Source organism: Ranitomeya imitator, chromosome 1 (genome assembly GCF_032444005.1).
Source record: "Ranitomeya imitator isolate aRanImi1 chromosome 1, aRanImi1.pri, whole genome shotgun sequence".
Classification (NCBI taxonomy): domain Eukaryota; kingdom Metazoa; phylum Chordata; class Amphibia; order Anura; family Dendrobatidae; genus Ranitomeya; species Ranitomeya imitator.
In genome coordinates this window covers 428,638,862-428,661,129 of record NC_091282.1, presented here as the reverse complement: position 1 = coordinate 428,661,129, position 22,268 = coordinate 428,638,862, and the positions used below count along the sequence as shown (strand labels likewise).

Here is a 22,268-nt window from a genome sequence, read left to right as displayed (position 1 = left end):
CTTTGAACCTGGCAGGTATGAAACCACAAAATTGAAATGAGAGAAAAACAGTGACCAACGAGCCTGTCTAGGATTCAGACGCCTGGCAGACTCAAGGTAAATCAAATTTTTGTGATCAGTCAAGACCACCACACGATGTCTAGCACCCTCTAGCCAATGACGCCACTCCTCAAATGCCCACTTCATGGCCAAAAGTTCCCGATTACCAACATCATAATTCCGCTCAGCCGGCGAAAACTTTCTAGAAAAAAACGCGCATGGCTTCATCACTGAGCCATCGGAGCTTCTCTGTGACAAAACCGCCCCCGCTCCAATCTCGGAAGCATCAACCTCAACCTGAAAAGGGAGCGAAACATCTGGCTGACGCAACACAGGAGCAGAAGAAAACCGGCGCTTAAGTTCCTGAAAGGCCTCCACAGCCGCAGGAGACCAATTAGCAACATCAGCACCCTTCTTAGTCAAATCCGTCAAAGGCTTAACAACACTAGAAAAATTAGTTATAAAACGACGATAGAAATTAGCAAAGCCCAAGAACTTCTGTAGACTCTTAAGAGATGTAGGCTGCGTCCCGTCACAAATAGCCTGAACCTTGACGGGATCCATCTCAATAGTAGAAGGGGAAAAAATATACCCCAAGAAAGAAATCTTCTGGACTCCAAAGAGACACTTTGAGCCTTTTACAAACAAGGAATTGGCCCGCAGGACCTGAAACACCTTCCTGACCTGCTGAACATGAGACTCCCAGTCATCAGAAAAAACTAAAATATCATCCAAATACACAATCATAAATTTATCCAGATATTCACGGAAAATATCGTGCATAAAGGACTGGAAGACTGAAGGAGCATTAGAAAGTCCAAAAGGCATTACCAAATACTCAAAATGGCCCTCAGGCGTATTAAATGCGGTTTTCCACTCATCACCTTGCTTTATTCGTATAAGATTATACGCACCCCGAAGATCAATCTTAGTGAACCATTTAGCCCCCTTAATGCGAGCAAACAAATCAGTCAACAATGGCAAAGGATACTGATATTTTACGGTAATCTTATTCAAAAGACGATAATCTATACAAGGCCTCAAGGAACCATCTTTTTTGGCCACGAAAAAAAAAAACCTGCTCCCAAAGGGGACAAAGATGGACGGATATGTCCCTTTTCCAAGGACTCCTTAACATAATCCCGCATAGCAGTATGCTCTGGCACTGACAGATTGAACAAACGACCTTTAGGAAATTTACTGCCTGGAATTAAATTTATAGCACAATCGCAATCCCTGTGAGGAGGAAGCGAACTGAGCTTAGGCTCCTCAAAAACATCCCGATAGTCAGACAAAAACACAGGAATCTCAGAAGGAGTAGATGAAGCGATAGAAATCGGAGGTGCATCATCATGAACCCCCTGACAACCCCAGCTTAACACAGACATCGATTTCCAGTCAAGGACTGGATTATGAGTTTGTAACCATGGCAGACCAAGCACTAGGACATCATGCAAATTATACAGTACCAGGAAGCGAATCACCTCCTGATGAACAGGAGTCATACGCATGGTCACTTGTGTCCAGTACTGAGGTTTATTCATAGCCAAAGGTGTAGAGTCAATTCCCTTCAAAGGAATAGGGACTTCCAGAGGCTCCAGACTAAACCCACAGCGATTGGCAAATGACCAATCCATAAGACTCAGGGCAGCGCCTGAATCCACATAGGCATCGACGGAAATGGATGATAATGAACAAATCAGAGTCACAGACAGAATGAACTTAGACTGTAAAGTACTAATGGCAAGAGACTTATCAACCTTTTTTGTGCGTTTAGAGCATGCTGATATAACATGAGCTGAATCACCACAATAAAAGCACAACCTTTTTTTCCGCCTATAATTTTGCCGTTCACTTCTGGACTGAATTCTATCACATTGCATTATCTCAGGTGACGGTTCAGACGACACCGCCAAATGATGCACAGTTTTGCGCTCCCGTAAACGCCGATCAATCTGAATAGCCATAGTCATAGACTCATTCAGACCAGTAGGCGCAGGGAACCCCACCATAACATCTTTAATGGCCTCAGAAAGGCCATCTCTGAACTTTGCAACCAGGGCGCACTCATTCCACTGAGTAAGCACCGACCACTTCCGAAATTTTTGACAATAAATTTCTGCTTCATCTTGCCCCTGAGAGAGGGCCAACAAAGCTTTTTCAGCCTGAATCTCTTGGTTAGGTTCCTCATAGAGCAAACCCAATGCCAGAAAAAACGCATCCGCATTAAGCAACGCAGGGTCCCCTGGTGCCAATGCAAATGCCCAATCCTGAGGGTCACCCCGCAGGAAAGATATAATAATCTTGACTTGCTGAGCAGGGTCTCCAGAGGAGCGAGATTTCAAAGAAAGAAACAACTTGCAATTGTTCCTAAAATTCAGAAAACGAGATCTATCTCAAGAAAAAAACTCTGGGACAGGAATTCTAGGTTCAGACATAGGAGCATGTACAACAAAATCCTGTATATTTTGAACCTTAGCGGCAAGATTATTCAGGCTGGAAGCCAAACTCTGGACATCCATGATAAACAGCTGGGATCAGAGCCATTCAAAGATTAAGAGGAGGAGGAAGTAGCCAGGCTGCAATAAGGCTAGGCAGCAAACTCTGAGGGAAATAGAAAAAAAAAACAAAAAAAAAAAACTTCCTCAGACTACTTATCCTCCTACTTCAGCCAATACAATTAACACTTTGTGGGCCGGTTATACTGTCATGATCCCAATGGCAGGGGATCACTAAAGGACAAGCACAGATACAAACAAGCTCTAGGGCGATGGAACCTGAGCTGACCGCGACCCTGAACCAAACACACAAATAAAAGTAGCTGGGGAACGTGCCTACGATGATCCTAGACGTCTCGCTCAAGCCGAAGATCTAACTTCCCCTATTAGAAGAAACACAGACCTCTCTTGCCTCCAGAGAAATACCCCACAGAAATAGCAGCCCCCCACATATAATGACGGTGAAATGAGAGGAAAGCACATACGCAGTATGAAAACAGTTTCAGCAAAATGAGGCCCGCTAAAGCTAGATAGCAGAGGATACAAAAGTGAACTGCGCGGTCAGCGAAAAACCCTTCAAAAAACCATCCTGAAATTACTTGAACTCATGTGCCAACTCATGGTACATGAGGAGCAATTTCAGCCCACTAGAGCAACCAGCAGCAAAGAATCACATATCTGCAGGCTGGACTAAAAAACCAAATAAAGCAAAACACCAAAACAGGAAAATCCAAACTTAGCTTGACCAGAAGGTTCTAGGAGCAGGGAGCAGAGGTAACAAGACACACTGGATACATTGATAACCGGCGAGGAAATGCCAGCAAAGCCAGGTTAAATAGGAAACTCCCATATCCTGATGGAACAGGTGGAACCCAGAGACCCAGGAAAGACAAGTCACCCAGTACCATCAGTAACCACCAGAGGGAGCCCAAAAACAGAACTCACAACAGTTAGCATAAGTGTGTTCAGGGACCCGGCTGAAATAAGCCCCTAGAATACCGGCACCTCCGGTGAGGAGATTGTATGAGTGTGTTCAGGGACCCGGCTGAAATAAGCCCCTAGAATACCGGCTTCTCCGGTGAGGAGATTGCGTGTTGCTTAACCACAGACTGCTATCAGCTTGGCAGTAAGCTTGTGCTCCTGTGAGGCTAACAGGGCGCAGTGCTTTCCTCTCGCGGCTGCTCTGTGAGGTAACAGAGCTAGTCTACACCGCCATATTGTGCCACCATTCACTAGCAGCAGGTTCTTCCTGCACGGTGGACCCCGGGCTGCGAACGCACCATTAATAATAAATATCTATTTCTACTCGGTGCGTTCCGCTAGCCCTAACATAATACTAGCGCCAGGGTCTGGCTAGTAAATGGCGGACGGTCAGCGTCTACAGCAGTACATCCAGCAGCTGGAGGGTAGGTTGGCGGCTCTCGAGCGCACAACCTCAGCTGTGGACTTTACTGCTGTCGCTGTTCAGGCTGCAAGTGCAGCTGCAGCCAGTTTGTCCGCTGCCACCCCTGCTCCGACCTTATCCCGTCTCCCACTTCCAGACAAGTTTGCTGGTGACAGTAAGCTATGTCGGGGATTCGTGAGCCAGTGCTCCATACATCTCGAGCTGCTGGCTGCACGTTTTCCTACGGAACGGGCGAAAGTGGGATTCATTATATCTCTCTTGTCGGGCAGGGCGTTGGAGTGGGCAACGCCGCTTTGGGAACGTGGTGATCGTGTGGTACAGAGTGCTCCTATCTTCCTGGACGCTCTGAGGCAGGTCTTTCTGGGACCCCGTGTCACCCACGATACCGCGCTCCAATTGTTGGCAATTACTCAGGATTCGTCCATGGTCAGCCAGTTTGCCATCCTATTCCGGACTCTAGCTTCTGAGCTGGAATGGCCGGATAAAGTCCTTATTCCGGTGTTCTGGAAAGGACTGGCAGATCATGTGAAGGACGCCTTGGCCACCAGGGAGATTCCCGCCACACTGGAGGAGCTTATTACTATAGCTACCCGCATCGATCTCCGTTTTAACGAGCGGAGGTTGGAGTGGACCCAGTGTAGGCAGAGGTTTCGGCTGGCTCCCACCTTTGCCAAACCTCTAGAATCTCCTGTTATGGCGTCCGACTCCCATGAGGCCATGGAGGTTTCTCGAGCGGGACCTAGGTCTCAGACCGTTCGAGTACCTGTGGTATGTAAAAATTGCCAGCAACAGGGACATTACGCTAATAAATGTCCACGGCGGTCGGGAAAACGATCGCGTCTAGTGTCCATTGGAGGAGGTTCACTGGACACTGCGGCATTTTCCTCAAAATTGTCCTTTAAAGGGACAATCCTGTTAGGCACATCCACTCTTACAGTAGAGCTTTGTGTGGATTCAGGAGCAGAGGGAAATTTTATGTCTTCTGCTTTTGCTCTGCGCCACGCAATACCTCTGGTTATGCTTGCCAAACCAGTAACCGTTAGAGTGGTGAATGGGTCGACACTTCCATTACAGATCACACATCAGACTGTCCCTTTCACGTTAGCCATGTCCCCATCCCACCAGGAGATTATTTCCCTTCTTGTCCTTCCCGAGGGAATGGATGAGATTCTGCTGGGAATACCCTGGCTCCGTTTCCACTCCCCACATATTGAGTGGACCTCTGGGAGGATATTGGGTTGGAGTGAATCCTGTAAGGGCAGATGTGTGAAAGAGTGCGTTCAGGTTTCCACCACTGAGATACCCGCAGATCTCTCTACTCTCCCCAAATACTATTGGTCTTATGCAGACGTCTTCTCCAAAAAGGCCGCGGAGACCCTTCCGCCTCACCGTCCCTATGACTGTCCTATAGATCTCTTGCCTGGAGCAGAACCTCCTCGGGGACGTGTCTATCCCCTCTCTCTCCCGGAGACGGAGACTATGTCCCAATACATCCAGGAGAATTTGGCAAGAGGATTTATTAGGAAGTCAGTGTCACCAGCAGGGGCAGGGTTCTTCTTCGTACAGAAGAAGAATGGAGAATTGCGTCCTTGCATAGACTACAGGGGTCTTAACGCCATCACCGTTAAGAATAAGTACCCGCTGCCCCTGATTTCTGAGCTTTTTGATAGGCTACGGGGAGCTAAGGTATTTACCAAATTAGACCTCGGGGAGCTTATAACCTGATTCGCATTCGTAAGGGGGACGAATGGAAGACGGCGTTTAACACCAGAGATGGGCACTATGAGTATCTGGTGATGCCCTTCGGGCTCTGTAACGCCCCAGCCGTTTTCCAAGACTTTGTCAACGACATCTTCCGGGATATGCTTTCCACCTCGGTCGTAGTCTATCTGGATGATATTCTCATCTTCTCTCCAGATATTGACTACCACCGGAGAGATGTTGGCAGAGTCTTCGACCTCTTACGGGCAAACTCTCTTTACGCAAAGTTGGAGAAGTGTGTGTTTGAGCAGGAGTCTTTACCTTTCCTGGGCTATATCATCTCTGCCCAGGGATTGGCTATGGATCCTGCCAAACTACAGGCTGTGATGGACTGGCAAGAACCTCATTCACTTAAAGCGGTGCAGCGCTTTATGGGGTTCATTAATTATTACCGCCAGTTCATTCCCCATTTCTCAACTTTGGTAGCTCCCTTGGTAGCCCTCACCAAGAAGGGAGCAAATCCCAAAGTGTGGTCTGAAGAGGTCTCCAGGGCCTTTTCTTCTACTAAGTCTCATTTTGCTAGCGCTCCCATCCTACATCGTCCCGATGTCGATAAGCCGTTTATAATGGAGGTGGATGCCTCTTACGTTGGTGCTGGAGCAGTCCTCTTCCAAAAGGATGCTCAAGGTCGGAAGCATCCGTGCTTCTTCTTCTCCAAGACCTTCACACCAGCGGAGAGGAATTATTCCATCGGGGACAGGGAGTTGCTAGCGATGAAATTGGCTTTCTCTGAGTGGAGACATCTCTTGGAGGGGGCTCGTTTTCCCTTTCAAGTATTTACAGACCACAAAAATTTGCTATATTTGCAAACAGCCCAGCGGCTAAATTCTCGCCAGGCCAGATGGTCCTTATTCTTCTCCCGATTCCACTTCACCCTCAATTATGTTGCTGGGGAGAAGAACATTCGAGCTGATGCTCTTTCTCGCTCTGTTGTGTCATCTGAGGAGGAGGAAGGAGAGCCTCGGCTTATTGTTCCTTCTGAAAGCTTGAGAACCGTGGCTCCGGTGTCGCTTGAGTCTGTGCCTCCGGGCAAGACTTTTGTGCCCATAAATTTGCGACCGGAGGTTCTCTCTTGGGCTCATTCCTCCAGGGTGGGTGGACACTTTGGGACAAAAAGGACATCTGAGCTGCTGGCGAGGACGTACTGGTGGCCGCATATGCTGCGAGATGTCAGAGATTACGTTCTGGCATGTGTCTCATGCGCCAAAAATAAGTCTCCTCGACAACGGCCGTCTGGGTTACTCTATCCCTTGCCGGTGGCAGACAGGCCCTGGGAGATGGTCGGGATGGACTTTGTAGTGGGTTTGCCCAAGTCTCGCGGCTGTACCGTCATTTGGGTTATTACCGATCATTTCTCGAAAATGGTGCACTTGGTGCCGCTCCCACGGTTACCTTCTGCACGGGCCTTGGCAGCGTTGTTCATAAGACACATCTTCCACCTACACGGCATGCCAGACAAAATTGTCAGTGACCGGGGTCCCCAGTTTGCGTCTCGGTTCTGGAGAGAGCTTTGTCGTCTTCTCAGCATTGAGTTAAATCACTCTTCCGCGTATCATCCCGAGACGAATGGGTTGGTAGAGAGGGCCAATCAGACTCTGGTCACATATCTATGACATTTTGTTTCTGCCAGGCAGGATGACTGGGCATCTTTATTACCATGGGCAGAGTTCGCCCTTAATAACGCTGTAGCCGACTCCACCGGTCAGACTCCTTTCCTCCTTAATTACGGCCAGTATCCGCGGGTTCCTGTGCCTATGCCCGTGTCCTCTGCTGACTCCAGGGTGGCAGACTGGGCAGTGGAGGCACGGGACATTTGGGACCGCACTCAGGATGCCATTCGGGCCTCGAAGGAGAGAATGAGGTCCTCCGCCAATGCACATCGGCGCCCTGCCCCGACCTTTGCTCCTGGCGACTTGGTGTGGCTCTCCGCCCGTAACATCAGGCTGCGAGTTGAGTCCACTAAATTTGCTCCTCGCTACTTGGGCCCATTCAAGGTCCTCGAGCAGGTTAATCCTGTGGTCTATCGTTTGGCCCTTCCGCCACACCTGGGTATCACCGACACCTTTCATGTGTCCCTCTTGAAACCCGTGTATATGTCCCGGTTCTCCAAGTCATCTGCTGGGACATCGGGTTCGTCTTCGGACGATTATGAGGTGAACGCTATTTTGGGGTGCAAGGTGGTGCGTGGTAAAAAATTTTATTTGGTGGACTGGAAGGGTTATGGTCCCGAGGACAGGTCCTGGGAGCCTGTTGAGCACATTCGGGCTCCGCAGCTCATTGCTGCCTTCGAACGTAGCGAGGCCCAAGGAGGGGGGGGCCCTAGGAGGGGGGGTAATGTTAGGAGTCGAGTTTCCTCTGCTGCACAGGGGGAATCTCGATCCATCTCCGCTGCGGTCTCCCATTCTCCTCCAGCCGCAGTGGAGTCTGCTCAGCAGGGACGTCGATCCCAGCGTCTCGCTCAGTCTGACTCTGTGAGAAGAGTTACTGCTGCTTCTCCAGCTTCTGCCTTTAAAGCCTATACTGGTCAGCAGCGAGCGGACTTCTCTGGGACTAAGTCCTTATCTGCACACACTGAGCATGCCCAGGGCAAGATCTCCCGTTGGAGATCGAGGGTCATGTGCTCAGGCTCTGCGACACATTCCATTGGTCCTCTTGGCAGGTCTTGGAAGGGCAAAAGTTCTATAGCCACTTCCTGTGCTGCAGCTATATAAACTGCGCATGACCGCACGGCCATGCGCTAGTATCAAGTCATATGTGCTTTGCGCCAGTGTGGTTAGCATAAGTGTGTTCAGGGACCCGGCTGAAATAAGCCCCTAGAATACCGGCACCTCCAGTGAGGAGATTGTATGAGTGTGTTCAGGGACCCGGCTGAAATAAGCCCCTAGAATACCGGCTTCTCCGGTGAGGAGATTGCGTGTTGCTTAACCACAGACTGCTATCAGCTTGGCAGTAAGCTTGTGCTCCTGTGAGGCTAACAGGGCGCAGTGCTTTCCTCTCGCGGCTGCTCTGTGAGGTAACAGAGCTAGTCTACACCGCCATATTGTGCCACCATTCACTAGCAGCAGGTTCTTCCTGCACGGTGGACCCCGGGCTGCGAACGCACCATTAATAATAAATATCTATTTCTACTCGGTGCGTTCCGCTAGCCCTAACAACGCCTCTCATCTTTTTAAGTGGTGGAACTTGCACTATTGCTGACTGACTAAATACTTTTTTGCCCCACTGTACCATATAAAACTGAAAAGATTAAATGCTCAAATGGCTAACATAGGAAGCCCCAAAAATAAATATAAAATGTAACTTTTATTATAAAAGATTAAAACAACACATGGTGTTTGTGTTGTTTTAATAATTTATAATAAAAGTTACATTTTATATTTATTTTTTGGGGCTTCCTATGTTAGTCATTTGGCAATTTGAACTCCTCACTTGTTACATTTTTCCTATTTTCCCAACATTAAATGCTCACTTTAATTTCATACAACTTGATCTCATTTGATAAACTGGTAAACAGGCAACCTGTAAAAAAAAAAATTAAAAAAATGTTGTCTTACCCCTGAAAAATCACTTAAAAATTCCAGCAGCTCAATTTCTTTCTTCTATCTTGCTTATATCTATCTGTTGTTAAATGTAATCTATTTCTAGCTACAGATATATAGTATTGAGAGAGATTACAGAATGCAGGAGGGATATTTGTCTCTCTGCTCCTGCTCTCCTGTCTGTGAAACTGCATAAAGGGATACTATGGCAATTGCAATGCATGCTGGGAAGTGGGAGAAAGGCATTATAGCAGTAGCATAATGGTAATGACTTGATGGGCCAAATAATCCAATAATGTTACTGTAATACATGTGAATGATTTATCTCATCTGTCATTCAAAAGCAAATTATATATGATATTTTTATTATGAATAATTCATATTTTCATGTATTTTCTTTTAGGATGGGGTCATTTTATGCGCCATGCCTTCCGGCCATTAATGTGTTCCGCCTTCATACATCCATGTATCTACAGTGCTGGGCAGTGATGTGTTGCAATGTTCCCCATGCTAGAGTGTTTAAGGCATCCAGATCAAACAACTTCTACATGGCAATGCTGCTCTTCATCCTGTTCCTCGCTATGTTGCCAGTCATCTATACAATTGTTTCCATCCAACCTTCTTTTGATTGTGGGCCATTTAGGTGATTTTTTTAATTAGAACTTCGTATTTTACCCTTTGATAAACATGCAAAAGTTGCTCACTTACTAGATCATGGCCCCATTACATAATTAGGACTCCAGTGCTGAAATTGACACAAGGGCACAGTAGACCTGTGCCAGCCAGAAGCAGTGATAGCGGGATACCTTTTGAAAGTTACATTTACACATGAAAACACAGAAAGGTATACATTCAAGTCTAAACTCTGGTGTAAAGTTGATATTATGTACGTGAAAAAGTGAGAAAATATGGAGAATAACATATTTGCAGACTAATTAGCATATTCTCCCTTTTCCACCTATCACGGCACTTACTTTTAAAAGGTATAGGTGAAGGTGTGTGGCTTCCCATGTCCAGACGAATTTGTAACACCCCAAGGTCCTGGTTGTTACAGTGGCATTGCTTTTGCTCACGGGGCGAGTGATGTCACACTTGGAAGCGAAGGAGGATCTTCTCTATCAGGTATACACAAACAAGCAACATGTTCACACTTCAGGCCAGAAGGGGGAGCTCTGAACCTGGTTTTCAGGTTTCAGAGATTGCCAGAGAGGAGCTTGTCATGGAACCTCAGCTTAGGCAGAGCTGGTAAGAAAGGAGTATAGCTGAGTAGACGTGGGAGTCTGCAGCTCCAGGCAGAAAGAGAAGAGAGCAGTCAGAAGGACTGAAAGGGCCATGCAACCAGAGGTGCTGCAGCTCATGGAGAAAGAGAGCACAGAGAGGGAAGAACATATTGTAGAGAGCGTGCAGGAGAGCGAAGCACAGGAGAGTGACAACTGGGGAGAATAGCTGCGACTGGGCTACATCCCTACAGAACGCAGATTCCGGTAGCCATAAGACCAAGGTTGTGTCGGACTCTAGGAGGCACAGCAGAAACTGGCAGGACAGCTGGATTACACATAACCTATCTGCCCTAATATCAGGAGACACAGTGGTGGATAGAGCCCAGGTCATGATAGAGACCCTGTAAAAAGGCTCGAACCACATGTCATACGGGTTCGTGTCCCACCTTTAAGGAGGACAGAGAGAACTGTGAGGACCTCGATAGAAGCCACAGGCAGCTAGGGACTACACCAAAGCGCTGGTAGGAAGGCTTCTAATTCCACCTGGTAAAGGGGACTCTGAATTTGCTTCTAAGCCGTCCGGATCCTGCCTGTACCTGTGATCTGGTGCCCTGGACTGTGGTTGACTGAAGCTTTCAGTAAGCCAGGTAAAGAGACTGCAAACCTGTGTCCTCCGCTTCTTATTGCACCACTCACCATTTCCATCTACACACTGGAAACCCTGGGGACCCAACTTCACCTGTGGGAAGTTATACCATCTTATTTGCCATAACATAACCCCAGAGGACCCCTTTAAGCATCGTTGGTCCCCACTGACCGAATACTTCAGGTGACGTCACGAACACAGACCGGGTCGCCGCCACCGTGCCATCCCCTTTAAGTACCGGACCCGGTACCCAGTATCCCCTGGCCCTGGCGGGCGACTCAAATTTACATTAGATATTAGCATAAATGATATCACAAATCTACTCTGGTTCATGGCTAGCTTAGATTTGATTTTCTTTCACAGAGATGACCATAGATGAGCCCAATTTATTAAGAAGCGTACTCTTAAAAATGAATTGTGCACATCTTAATCCAGTCGGCCTTTGATAAAGTCCCAGCAAATGTGTTTTTGTATCAGCAATGGGATGAAACTGAAAGGGAGGAGACACAGAGTAGATATTAGAAAAAACGTGTTCACAGTGAGGGTGATCAATGAGTGGAACAGGCTGCCATGAGAGGTGGTGAGTCCTGCTTCAATGGAAGTCTTCAAACAGAGTCTGGACAGACATCTGTCAGGGATGATTTAGTGAATCTTGCTTTGAACAAGGGGTTAGACCAGATGACCCAGGAGATCCATTCCATCTCTAAAATTCTATGATTGTATCTTAATTTGATACCGAAAGTGCCCTAGGCTATAGGCAGGGGGAATGGGTAAAGTAAAAAGGGTGGTGGGTTGATAGATTTTGTAAGAAGTGGCCCACAGTGTTCTTTTGTGAAAACAGAAAACAAAAACATTTTAAAGCAAACTTCACAGCTACAGATTAAAGTAAACCTGAACCATGGGCAGCATGTGTCAAACCATGGCAGTATGATCTCAGCCATACATGTTTAACTCTGAATCGCCTCGGCGTTTAAGAGTAAAACATGGTTTACGAGCCCCATCTGCTGCCCTAGACTATGAGGTCTCTCCCTGCGTGTGTCTATGGAAAGAGAACTGCCACTCCAGAAGTGAAATGGTTGGCTTTTAAACTATGGATTTTCTCTGAAATACAATAGCATTTCATAGTTAAACATAATATGCAAATTGCCTCTTCTGAGAAAAAGAGGACTTAAACTCTATAGCGCCACCTGTTGGAAGTAGCGATCCTACAAGTCACAATCAACTCTTTAACGAGTCGTGCAATATGACTTAGGATAAAAGCCAAATCAGTATCTCAATTCGCAGACACGTTAAACATGTAAGGTTGGAATCATACAGCCAGTGCCAGATAAATCCTGTCCACTGATTGGGCAGCAGCTGTCAGATTCCCCTTAAAGTCATGTATGACATAAAGGGGTTGTAATATCAGAAAGCTCCCCTGATCAGGACATATAGACATTATGAAAGGGGTTCTTCACTTAAGAACCTCTAAAGTCTGTAGACTCCCAAGAGAGATAATTATTTTTTTTTCCATAAATCAATAGTACACATGAAAATAAGAATCTTTGTAATATATCTTATATTTGAAATCTGCTTCTTTCTCCTACTATACTGTTCATGAGTAAAATCTGTTTTTAGTGAACACATATATTCCGCTCACTCAGGTACAAAATGACAGTCCCTACTAGACATTAGAGAATCAATTCAAGAAATAGCTATGTTGTTAGATTCTCTTGAGAGTCGGGAAAAGGTTAAAATAATGTTATACTTACATTTCCTCCGGCCGCTTCTGCTGCCAGAACTCCCGGTTCTCCTGCCCGTTCTGTTCTTCCATCGCTCTACTCTGGCAGTGAGGAAAGTCTTAGGCTTTGATCGGTCAGTGTGTTTGTGCGTGGTGGCGGGAGGGGTTAACTGATCCTCATAGGCCTCAGATTAGCCTCATTGCCAGAATGGCACAAGATAAGAAAAGAAAACCAGCGCAGAGCACTTGGGAACAGTGGAAGCTTCAGAGGTGGCATGACGGGCATAAGGAATAATGAAGAAAGGTGAGTATATAGGGTTTTTTTTCTTTTTTTTTAAACCCTTCTCTGCTATTACAGCAATCAAGGTAGTTTGGGTTTGAAACAAATATGCTTGGAGTCAAATTTGCAAGCGAAATTCAAGCAAATCTGCCCAAGTGGAATTTTTTGCGCAGTTTCTCATGTCTACTCTCTGTTCATAAAGTTTTTTGGAGAGGTGAGGCGGACGAGGATGGAGGAGATAGCAGTCGACAATGACATTCTGATGCAAGGTCTCCTAAAACCACAGTTACACTTTCAGTTTTTTACTTCAGTATCTGTAAGCCAAAACCAGGAGTAGAGGAAAAGTATCATACAAACACATCACCACTTCTGTATTTATCACCCACTCCTGGGTTTGGCTTATAGATACCAATGTAAAATACTGAACAAATACTGCTAGTGTGAATGTGGCTTAAGGGTTCGCTCACACTAGCATATAAATCGGACGAGTGTGGAGCGCCCCCAAGGGCTAGGGGTACTCGGTTCCGGGTCCTTCGGTTCACAGGGGGATGTCACAGTGGCTGACCCGGTCCGTGGCCTTTGGGACGTCCATGCAAAAGGGAAAGAAAATTTAAAGGGATAGAGTTTATGTTCGTGACGCCACCTGTGGTATTCGGTTAGGGTGACCGACGCTGCTTTAAGGTGTCCGCTGTGGTGATGTTATGGCAGCTAGATGGTATACCTTCCCACAGGTGAAGCATGTCCCCAGGGCTTCCCAGTGTGTAGATGGTGGATGGTGAGAGGTGCAGTGAAGAACGAGGACACAAGGTTGCAGTCTCTTTACCTTTTTACTGAAGGCTTCAGCATCCACAGTCCAGAGCACAGACCACAGGGCAGGCAGAGTCCGGCCGGTTTTGAGGCAAATCCAGAGTCCCCTTATCCAGGTAGAAATCAGTAGCCTTTCTCTAGCGCCGTGTGTTGTAGTACCTTACTGCTGAGCTTCTCATAAGGTCCTCACAACTGTTGAAGATGTTACAGATGTTATGTCTCTCTCTGCCCCCAGATGGATAGGACAAACCATATGACCGGCGGCTTGAGGCTTTTTACATGGACTCTATCATGCCCCAAACTATAAGCGGTGCCACCTTGCCTCCTGGTATAGGGGCGGACAGGTAACGTGAAATTAGCTGTCCTGCCGTCTCTGGAGCAAGGCATAAAGGACTGTTGCTCCCTCGGTGTTCCGGCTACCAGGATCCTGCGCCTCAGAAGGAGGCAGCCTGCTCCTGGCTGATCTCTTTCTGATATCCTCTCCTTTGCTTTGCTTTCCTTCACGCTTGCTGCAATATGTTCTGCTTTCTATCCGTCTGTTTCCTAGGAGCTGCAGCACTTCAGGCCACAGGGGTCCTATGCTTCCTCTCCCTCTGTCTTCCTGACAGGAACTGAACCCTTTCCCTCCAGATCAGGATGTTCTTATAGGGGAGTTCACCTTAAACAGGTTTACTGGTCTGGAGTGTGAACATGTTGCATGCATTGTGTTACCTGACAAAGAGTTCTCCTTCATTGCCTCCAAACGTAACATCACTCCCCCTAGAGGAAAATGACATTACTGCAACGACAAGGACCCTGGGGCGCTGCAAATGCAAAAAGGGATAGCACTGTATGTTATTCTATGAGGCAGTGCAGTCCTGAATATTTTTTCTCAGCTATATTCGGTTTGAGGGAAAAAAATCACAGCATCTGCGATATCACTCTGAAATCTGATGGGTCTGAGAAAAACATTGGATGCCATACGGATCATCAGAGCGGAATCTGATTAGAACGGATATATTACAATTCTGTAAGATGGGAAACTATAAATGGTCCTGTATATGACTAATAGCTGTTGAGTAAAAAAAATGGATTGCACACGGATGACAAGTGAGAAAAAAATCGTCCCAGTTTTCTGGATGCCAATGGGAACAATTTTTTAATACGCAAGTGTGAGCGTACCCTTAATCTGTATAGAACAGAAATTAATATGGCACAGCGTGATCCTGCCTATTCGTTTTAACAACTAAATATGTGTGGATTTATATACACACATAGACTACATATTTAAGCATACAAATTATATATATATATATATTTGTAATATTTGGCATTTGCTAAAATGATAGTTGGTTAGAACTCAGCCGACTAGTAGTCATATGCAGTACATTTAATCCTGCTGTCAGTATACACATGTATATATATAAAATATTAAATAGTTGTAACAATGCCTAATTCAGTGTGTTTGCATAAGAAAGTGCCTCTGAAATTGCAAATTATGAATAGAACGAGGGTCTTTATTTGACTTTGCTTTCTTAATACATACAATTTAATGAATTCAAACAAATATGCCATGATTATTTTTCAACCCTAAGTTTTGCCATGATAAAATACAGATCTATTACTGAATTTGTGCAGTGTACAATGTAAAAATTCAGTCCACTGATTAAACTGTATAGGAACTTAAAGCCACTAGAGGTCACTATGCTGCTGAAGTAAAATATTCAAGGAACTAAAGGAAAGCTAAAATATTTCCAGAGGTTTTTGTTATCATAGAGCACCAACATATTCTATTCCACCACTTTACTATTCTGAGTGTAAATAGTGATGAGCGAATATACTTGTTACTCGAGATTTCACGAGCATGCTCAGGGGTCCTCCGAGTATTTTTTTTAGTGCTCGGAGATTTAGTTTTTCTTGCCGCAGCAGAATGATTTACATCTGTTAGCCAGCATAAGTACATGTGGGGGTTGCCAGGGAATCCCCACATGTACTTATGCTGGCTAACAGATGTAAATCATTCAGCTGCGGCAAGAAAAACGAAATCTCCGAGCACTAAAAAATACTCGGAGGACCCCCGAGCGTGCTTGAGAAATCTCGAGTAACGAGAATATTCGCTCATCATTAAGTGTAAGTCTTCACTAACAAGCAGCAAAGGACTAATTGATACAAAAAAGCAGGCAAAACAAACAAAGATGGCTCATCTCATTACTCCTTACAATATATTTCACATCAGTATCTCATAACCGTAAAGTAGACACACTTTTAGTGTTCACATTGTTTCTGCAACACCTGGACAGCTGTGGATTTATTAAAGCGAACTAGGATGATCCAAGGTATTTTTGTGGAGTTTTTGGACTGGTTACTCTCCAAAATCCTCCTCAAAAAAGTATATTGAACATAGAGGGTATGTAAACAAAGTGTTTTGAAGGAAAAAAAAAATTAGGAAAACGTTGGAGATGTTTTCCCTGAAGTGTTTTTCTGACATCCTCTTGGATGTACATGATTTGCAACGGTATCACCGCTGACATTTGTTGTTTTTTCAATTCCAAACATAACACAGTGGTGGTTTCAAAGCTTGGAAATAGAGATATGTGAATCCGAACAGGAAAGTTCGGTGTCTGTACCGAACACCTACTGTTCGGGCACGGACTTCACCAGGAAGTCCTTTTTACTGTTCATGTTCGCCCCACCTCCCAAACACTGGGTGTTTGTCGTGCTGTCATATGCATGACAGTGTGACAAACACTGCCTCTGATCAGTGGTAAAATCATTATCGCTGGTCAGACAGCTGCCGTTCCCATGCTGTCAAATGACAGTGTGAGCCCTGTAGTGCAGCGGAGTTGGTGCAGTGTGATAGATAGGCAGTGACCACAGGTAAGTTCAAAAACAAAGTCTCTTTTATGTTCAGCATACTCACAAAGATAGAAAACAAAAGGGATATCCTCCGGATCACAGCCGGGAAACAAAACAGTCCATAACCAAGATTTGTTACCGTGGGCGACTGCACCACCGTGTATGCTTTTACAAGGAACCTGTGGGCGTAGGTCACATGGAAAACCTGCCTAGGATGGAAACGGACCACCCCACTACCTTTCTGTAGTCCGTTTCAGGCATAAAAGCCCATGGCAGGTTTTCCTGAATCTGCATTGGACAAATAGCTTGCCCAAGACCAACACTTTTATTCTGCATTGCAATCACAGCTATGCATGTGACTGCAATGCACTCTTGCGGCTTCAATACGCTTCTGTGCACTTCCTTGGGGACACATAGCGACCCTTACAAATGATTCCGGTCACTGCCTCACAGCCTGCAGCTGTGATCGGAGGTTAAAAGTTTAACTCTGGTCACTGGTGTCGGCTGATGGGACTACTATTCCCATCAGTCAAGACTGAGAGAGCAGGTGGCAGCTGATGAGAGTATTCATCAGCTGGCACCTGCGCTCTAAATAATTGAAAAAAAAAGCCCCTGTATTTTTGATAACCAGCAAGACAAAACTGACAGCTGCGGGCTGCAACCCTCAGCTGTTAGCTTTAGCGAGGTTGGTTATCAAGAATAGAGGGGTTGTTTTTTAGTTATTTAAATAAATAATATAAAAAAGTGTGTGGTGCCCCCCATTCTTGACAACCAGTCAAGCTAAAGCAGACAACTGAGGGATGGTATTCTTAGGCTGGGAAAAAATGTGTGGGGGCCCCTCTATTTTTGATAACTTACCTTGCTAAAGCTGACTGCTGAGGGTTGCCGCCTGCATCTGTCAGTTTTGCCTGGTTGGTTATCAAAAATATAGGGGAACCCATGCCATTTTTTATTTTTAATTATTTAGAGCGCAGACTGAATACTTCTATGAGCCACCACCTGCTATCGGTGTTAATAGCGGCAGCAGGCTTAGGCTAATGGGAGCAGTTGTCCCATCAGCCGATGCCTACTGTCTGAGTTGTGGGCTCACACTGTCATTTGACAGCATAGGATCTGTGGCTGTCTGATCAGTGGTAATGATTTTATCGCCGATCTGAGGCAGTGTTTTCTGCGCTGTCATGCACATAAACATAATAATCTTTCACCACAGTACTGATATGATATTTTTCTGGAAACTGTAATCGGAAATCATTTGTGTAATATGTTTACTCTTTAGCGACAATCTGTCACCATAATATTCTGTCGTATATTAGAGGTGCCGGGTGTGGAGACAGATCATCACACCTAGTAGCCCAAATGGGTCAAAAATATATCGCACCCAATAGAAAATCTAGTAGATTTGTGGCCTCATTCTCTTTGTCTTTCTTGTATCTATATCTAGTTTTCAGATTGTGTCTCTACTAGTATGCAATCTGTAGTGTGATAAAATAATACTGTATAACAAGAGGAAAATAACAGATTACTTATTTTGCCAGACAAACATCATAATCATGTAAGTATTAAAAAAATCAGTAAAAAAAAGCTCATCGCTTATACAGACAAGAAGAACATACTGTACATTATTGCTGGGTCTCCAGCAGTTCCTCTCCTCTCCACTGCTTTTCAGCATAGGGCCCTCTTGCGGTGCAGCCTGGTGTTGAATACAGATGGAGGGCCCAGCCTTGGGAATGAGGTGGCAATTAAAAGTTTGCTATAAGACCCTGGCTCCTAATATAATATGCTTTGCTGATAATATATCATTTGACCTAAATAATCCATCAAATAGAAGTAATTGCATTAGGAAGCATAAAGCTTTGATCACATTTGCATCATGGCTTCCATCTGCAAAGCTGCAGATGCTGTCATGTTAATCAGTAAAAAAAGCATTCCGTGCTATTCTTGAAATGACCAACACCATAAGAGTAACCTGACAAACCTCATCATAATTATTGAGGGGCAGTTAGAGTCTGTAATGTGACATATATTTCCTGCTTGAAAAACAAAACTCAGAACACTAGTGTGAACCTAGCCTAACCTACATGTAGTGTATGTGTGTGTGATTTACTGATACATCTGTTTTTTAGTGGAAAGCAACGAATGTTTGAAGTCATACAGGAGACCTTACTCTATGATTTCCCCACATGGTTTGCAAAAGTATTTAGCTACGCTTCCAACCCTGGACTAATTCTACCATTCATTTTGCTAATGGTGTAAGTACAATAGTGGTAAGGTAAGATGTATATAAATATTTGATATGATTTTAGGGTTATTCTCATTATCTATCTTCGGGAGCGCCCCACTTCTCTGCCTTCCCACTTCCTGCTTGTCAAGAAGGTGGAGGGCTCAGTTTCAGACAAGTGCTTGCAAACTGTATAGCAAAAGAGCTGGCAAAGTGGTCACCACTGATCAACTGCAGAGTAGGCCAATAACCTAGGAAACAAGTTGTATACTATACAATTAAATTAAACATTCCTCTGTTTTTGAGAACAGAAAGGATTTTTTAATGAGAGTTTAATTTGAAAATTACTTAATTACTTGTTTATACTAGAACTTTGCATTTCTACCCACTTTTAATTATGAGAAAACCCATTTATTGACAAGTTTAGCTATTTTTTGCACCAGTGAGCATTAAAAGGGGTTCCTGAAGATTGAAAATAATCTCTTAACCATGAGAGAGGTGATCATTTCCTGAAATCTAAGGACCTGACTGCTTAGATATCCAAGGATCTCAAGAAAGAGGCTCTTTAAACCATATCAGTATGGAGATTGAGCTTGTGTACCTCATTTATTATTTATGGGACTGCTGGAGAAAACTGGGTGCAGTACCCAAAGGAGTTTTAATATAGACATAGCCTACATGGATGAAGCGAATCTTGAAGACAAGAATCCTGGTAATCCTTATTAGTTACATTTCATAATGAGACTAGGGCTAAATGAGCCATAACAAGGTTATAATAACTATTACATCTTGACCCATCTTTTAACAGTTTCATCAAGGGTTGTATTGATTTTATCATATTGTTTTTTTATGAATAAGAGGTCTTTAGCCTATTCATGACTTTCATTTATCTTTTATCTAGCATGAGTATATATTACCTTAATGCCACATCAAAAGGCTATCAAGCGGCAATTCTGGAACTGAAGAAGAAACTGCAAAGTGTAAGTAGAAACATTTTACATACACTATACTCCCTCACAGAAGTTATGTCGCTTATCCATGTTATGTAAATAAAAGCTTATAACCTGACGTTAAATTCATCCATTGGTTGAATAAATTATTCTTTTGAAAGCCGAAACCCTCCGAAATGTGGTTTAGGTTAAGAAAATAAATTGGCATCAATGTAGAAATATTGATCAGTTAATGGACACAGAATGGTCAGATTTTGGCAAGACAAAAGATTTGTCGCCCACGGAAAGTAATGTGATATTCATACAAATAGTTAACTTAAAATACAAATATATGTTGCATAATATTGGTGAATGAAGTTGTGGTGCTATTAGTCATATTTAATATTTTGTGTGACTTCCATGAGCTTGAAGGGCTGCATCCATGCGGTTCAACAAAGATTCATACAATTTATTAATGAAGTCATCAGGAATAGCAAAGAATGCAGTCTTATATGCCTCCCAGAGTTCATCTAGATTCTTTAGTTTTGTCTTCCAAGATTCCTCTTTCATCCTACCCCAAACATGCTCAATGACGTTCATGTCTGGTGACTGGGCTGGCCAGTCCTTGAGCACCTTGATCTTTTTTGCCTGGAGGAACTTTGTTGTAGAGATGGATATATGAGATGGAGCACCATCCTGCTGCAGAATTTGACCCCTTTTATGATTTGGAATATAAGAGGTAGCTAATACTAGATACTTGATATTTTAGGCTAATGATATTGCCTTCCACCTTGCAAATGTTTTGCACACCCCCATACTGAAAGTAACCCCAGACCATGATCTTTCCACTACCAAATTTAACTGTTTTCTGGGTGTATTTTGGATCCATACGGGCTCTAGTAGGTCTCCTGCAGTATTTGCAGCAGCTGTGGTGTAATTCTACTAAAGATTCTTCAGAGAAATCCACCTTCTGCCACTTTTCCAGCATCCATCTGTTTAGCAGGCTGTGTGACTTTGCAAATGCCACACGTTTTTTTATTTGCCTTTTGTTTAGTGCTGGTTCTGGTCACTGATTCGACCATGGAGGTCATTTCGAGACAGAATTCTACAAACTGTTCTAACTAACACAGGGAATTGAGGTGACCACGCCTGTTGGAGCTCTGCTGCAGTGGAAGAGGGGCTTGCTTTGGATTTTCTAAGCAATAAACATTCCTCCTGAGCAGTTGTCTTGCGGGGTCTGTCGAACCTGGGCTTGTCAAACACATCTCCAGTCTCTTCAAATCTTTTTTTAATTCTTTGTCCTTAACACTGCGACACATTAAAGGTGCCAGCCACCTCTGCAGTGGATCTGGTCTTCAGCCTCTTGATAATCCAGGCTTTGATCGCAGGGTGGATTTTTGGCATGTTGTCAGAGCTCAAGTTGCAGTTGAAGAGAAGGTCTGGGGTGCTGGGTTTCTTTTTAAACACACACACTAATTAACCGATCATTTACTGAGCACAGGTGAGGATGTAAACTAGGAGTGGGTGCATTATATTACCAGGCGACAAAACTTTTGTCTTGCCAAAATCTGACCAATCTGTGTCCATTAACTGATCAATATTTCTGCACTGATGCCAAATTATTATTTTTTTACCTAAACCACATTTCGGAGGGTTTCAGCATTCAAAAGAATAATTTATACAACCAATGGATGAATTTAACGTCAGGTTATAAGCTTTTATTTACATAACATGGATAAATGACATAACTTCTGTCAGGGAGTGTACTTTTATTTTGTGTCAACTGTTTCATGGTGATTTCATATGTCTTGCAGCAAGCGGAAGAAAATAAGAAGAGAAGTAAAAAGGCAGCAGAGAAAGCAGCAGAAGCCCAAGAAGATCCCTTCAAACCAAAAGATAATTCTGCTGGTAAATCTGCAGACGTAAAGGGGGGAAATCTGATATGTGGAAAGAGATTTGACTTCTCCTAAAAAGTTTTCTTCTAGAAATAAGTGATGGTTCAAGGTCTCAGACTTAGACTAATCTTATGCATCTGTGTTACATAACAAAATATCATTTGGTAATATTTTGCCTTTAAGATGAACAGATCCAATTTTTTTATTCATAATCAAGTATAAACTATAGTAGAGGTTTATAAACCTAAAAATGGGTTTTCTCATCTTACTTTTTCAGGAGAACACTACTCCCTTGCCTCCTAGCTCCCTTTTTGCTTGGCGGCAATGCACTGCTGCAGATTAACCTTTTGGACCAGTGACATGGTTGTGATGCTGGTCCAAACTGTGCACTGTTTGATGCTGAAGCATAGGAGGAGCACAGAGATAGTAAGTGCCAGAAGTTAGTGACAATAAAGTTGGCTTGATCATGTGTTCAA

General features: G+C 44.3%; 1 protein-coding gene across 1 annotated transcript in view; it reads left to right on the top strand.

Moving 5' to 3' along the window:
• Positions 1-21,867, top strand: part of LOC138670712 (transmembrane channel-like protein 1) — a 181,687-nt gene extending 159,820 nt beyond the window's left edge. Inside the window, exons 15-18 of the mRNA XM_069758357.1 lie at positions 9,646-9,885; positions 18,874-18,999; positions 19,870-19,948; positions 21,712-21,867. Of these exons, the coding sequence (XP_069614458.1) occupies positions 9,646-9,885; positions 18,874-18,999; positions 19,870-19,948; positions 21,712-21,867 (601 nt within the window). The remainder of the gene's footprint in view (positions 1-9,645; positions 9,886-18,873; positions 19,000-19,869; positions 19,949-21,711) is intronic.
• Positions 21,868-22,268: the final 401 nt, after the last annotated feature.